Below are 1,665 nucleotides of genomic sequence, written 5' to 3' on the forward strand. Positions count from 1 at the left end.
AAGCCCAAGGAAATAATTCCAAATGATAAATGTCAAATCCTTAATCAAAAGCCCAAAATTGACCAAAAGGTCTAACCCGGGCCCGCACCTCGGAACTCGACAGAACTTATAAAATCTGACAACCCATTTAAACCATACTAGTTTCACTCAAATCCAACTCCAAATCGATGTTCAAAACTCAAAAACTCACTCTATGAAACTTTATGATAGAACCAGAACAATTACTTGAGCCCTTTTTCGTTTCTACTCCTATTGGGGATTCTGTTATTGCTTCCCGTGTCTATAAGGGTTGTAGGATTGTAGTCCAAGTTCGAGAGACTACGACGGATCTTATCGAGCTAGAGATGATTGAGTTTGATGCTATCATGGGAATGGATTGGTTATCTAAGTGCTATGCTAGCCTTGATTGTCGTGCCAAGGTAGTCAAGTTTGAATTTCTAAATGAACTAACTCATATATGGAAGGGGAATATTCTCGAGCCTCGAGGTAGGTTTATTTCCTACCTTAAGGCGAAGAAAATGATCACAGAGGGGTGCTTCTATCATTTGGTAGCGGTTACAGACACGAATAACGAGGTACCCACTCTTGAATCAGTACCTATAGTTAATGAGTATCTGGAGTTCTTCCCGAAAAAGCTTCCTGGCATACCACCGGATCGAGTTATTGATTTTGGAATAGATGTGTTGCAAAACGTTTAGCCTATATCTATTCCACCTTATCGTATGGCGCCAACGGAGTTGCAGGAGTTGAAGGAACAATTAAAGGATCTACTTGAAAATGGTTTTATCCAAACAAGTACTTCACCATGGGGTGCACCAATACTTTTTGTAAGGAAGAAAGATGGTTCTCTCAGAATGTGTATTGATTATCGACAATTAAATAAAGTGACGATTAAGAACAAGTATCCATTGTCATGGATAAGTTATTTATTTGACCAGTTACAGGGTGCTCAATACTTTTCGAGAATTGATTTATGGTCGGGTTATTATCAGTTGAAGATTAAAGAGAAGGACATTCCTAAAACAGCCTTTAGGACTCGCTATGGACACTTTGAGTTCTTAGTTATGTCCTTTGGGTTGACGAATGCTCCTACAACCTTTATGGATTTGATGAATCGGGTTTTCAAGACTTTCCTTGACACGTTCGTGATTGTATTTATCGATGATATCTTGGTGTATTAACGAAGTCAGGAAGAGCATGTCGATCACTTGAGGGCAGCTTTGCAGACACTTAAGGACAATAAGTTATATGCCAAATTTTCTAAGTGTGAGGTTTGGTTACAGTCGGTTGCATTCTTAGGGCATGTGGTCTCAAGTGAGGGTATTAATGTTGATCCCGCAAAGATTGAAGCTGTTAAGAGTTGGTCGAGGCCAAAGAAACCGACTGCAATCCAAAGTTTTTGGGTTTGGCCGGTTACTATTGAAGATTCGTTGAGGGGTTCTCTGCTCTTGCATCACCGCTGACTAATTTAACTCAGAACACATTCAAGTTTCAATGGTTCGATGCTTGTGAGAAAAATTTCCAAGAGTTGAAGGCTAGATTGACCACGACACCAATATTGACCTCGCCGACGAATTCAAGTGATTTTACAGTGTATTGTGATGCCTCTAGAGTAGGTTTGGGTTGCGTCTTAATGCATAAGGGTAAACTCATTGCCTATTCTTC

General features: G+C 39.9%; 1 protein-coding gene across 1 annotated transcript; it reads left to right on the top strand.

Annotated features, from left to right (window-relative positions):
* The first annotated feature begins 203 nt into the window (after window positions 1-203).
* LOC142173828 (uncharacterized) lies at window positions 204-698 on the top strand. The gene has a single exon (XM_075239634.1). The coding sequence runs from the start codon at window positions 204-206 to the stop codon at window positions 696-698; it is 495 nt and encodes a 164-aa protein (XP_075095735.1).
* The last annotated feature ends 967 nt before the right edge of the window (window positions 699-1,665 follow it).

This window comes from Nicotiana tabacum, chromosome 2, assembly GCF_000715075.1.
Source record: "Nicotiana tabacum cultivar K326 chromosome 2, ASM71507v2, whole genome shotgun sequence".
NCBI lineage: Eukaryota > Viridiplantae > Streptophyta > Magnoliopsida > Solanales > Solanaceae > Nicotiana > Nicotiana tabacum.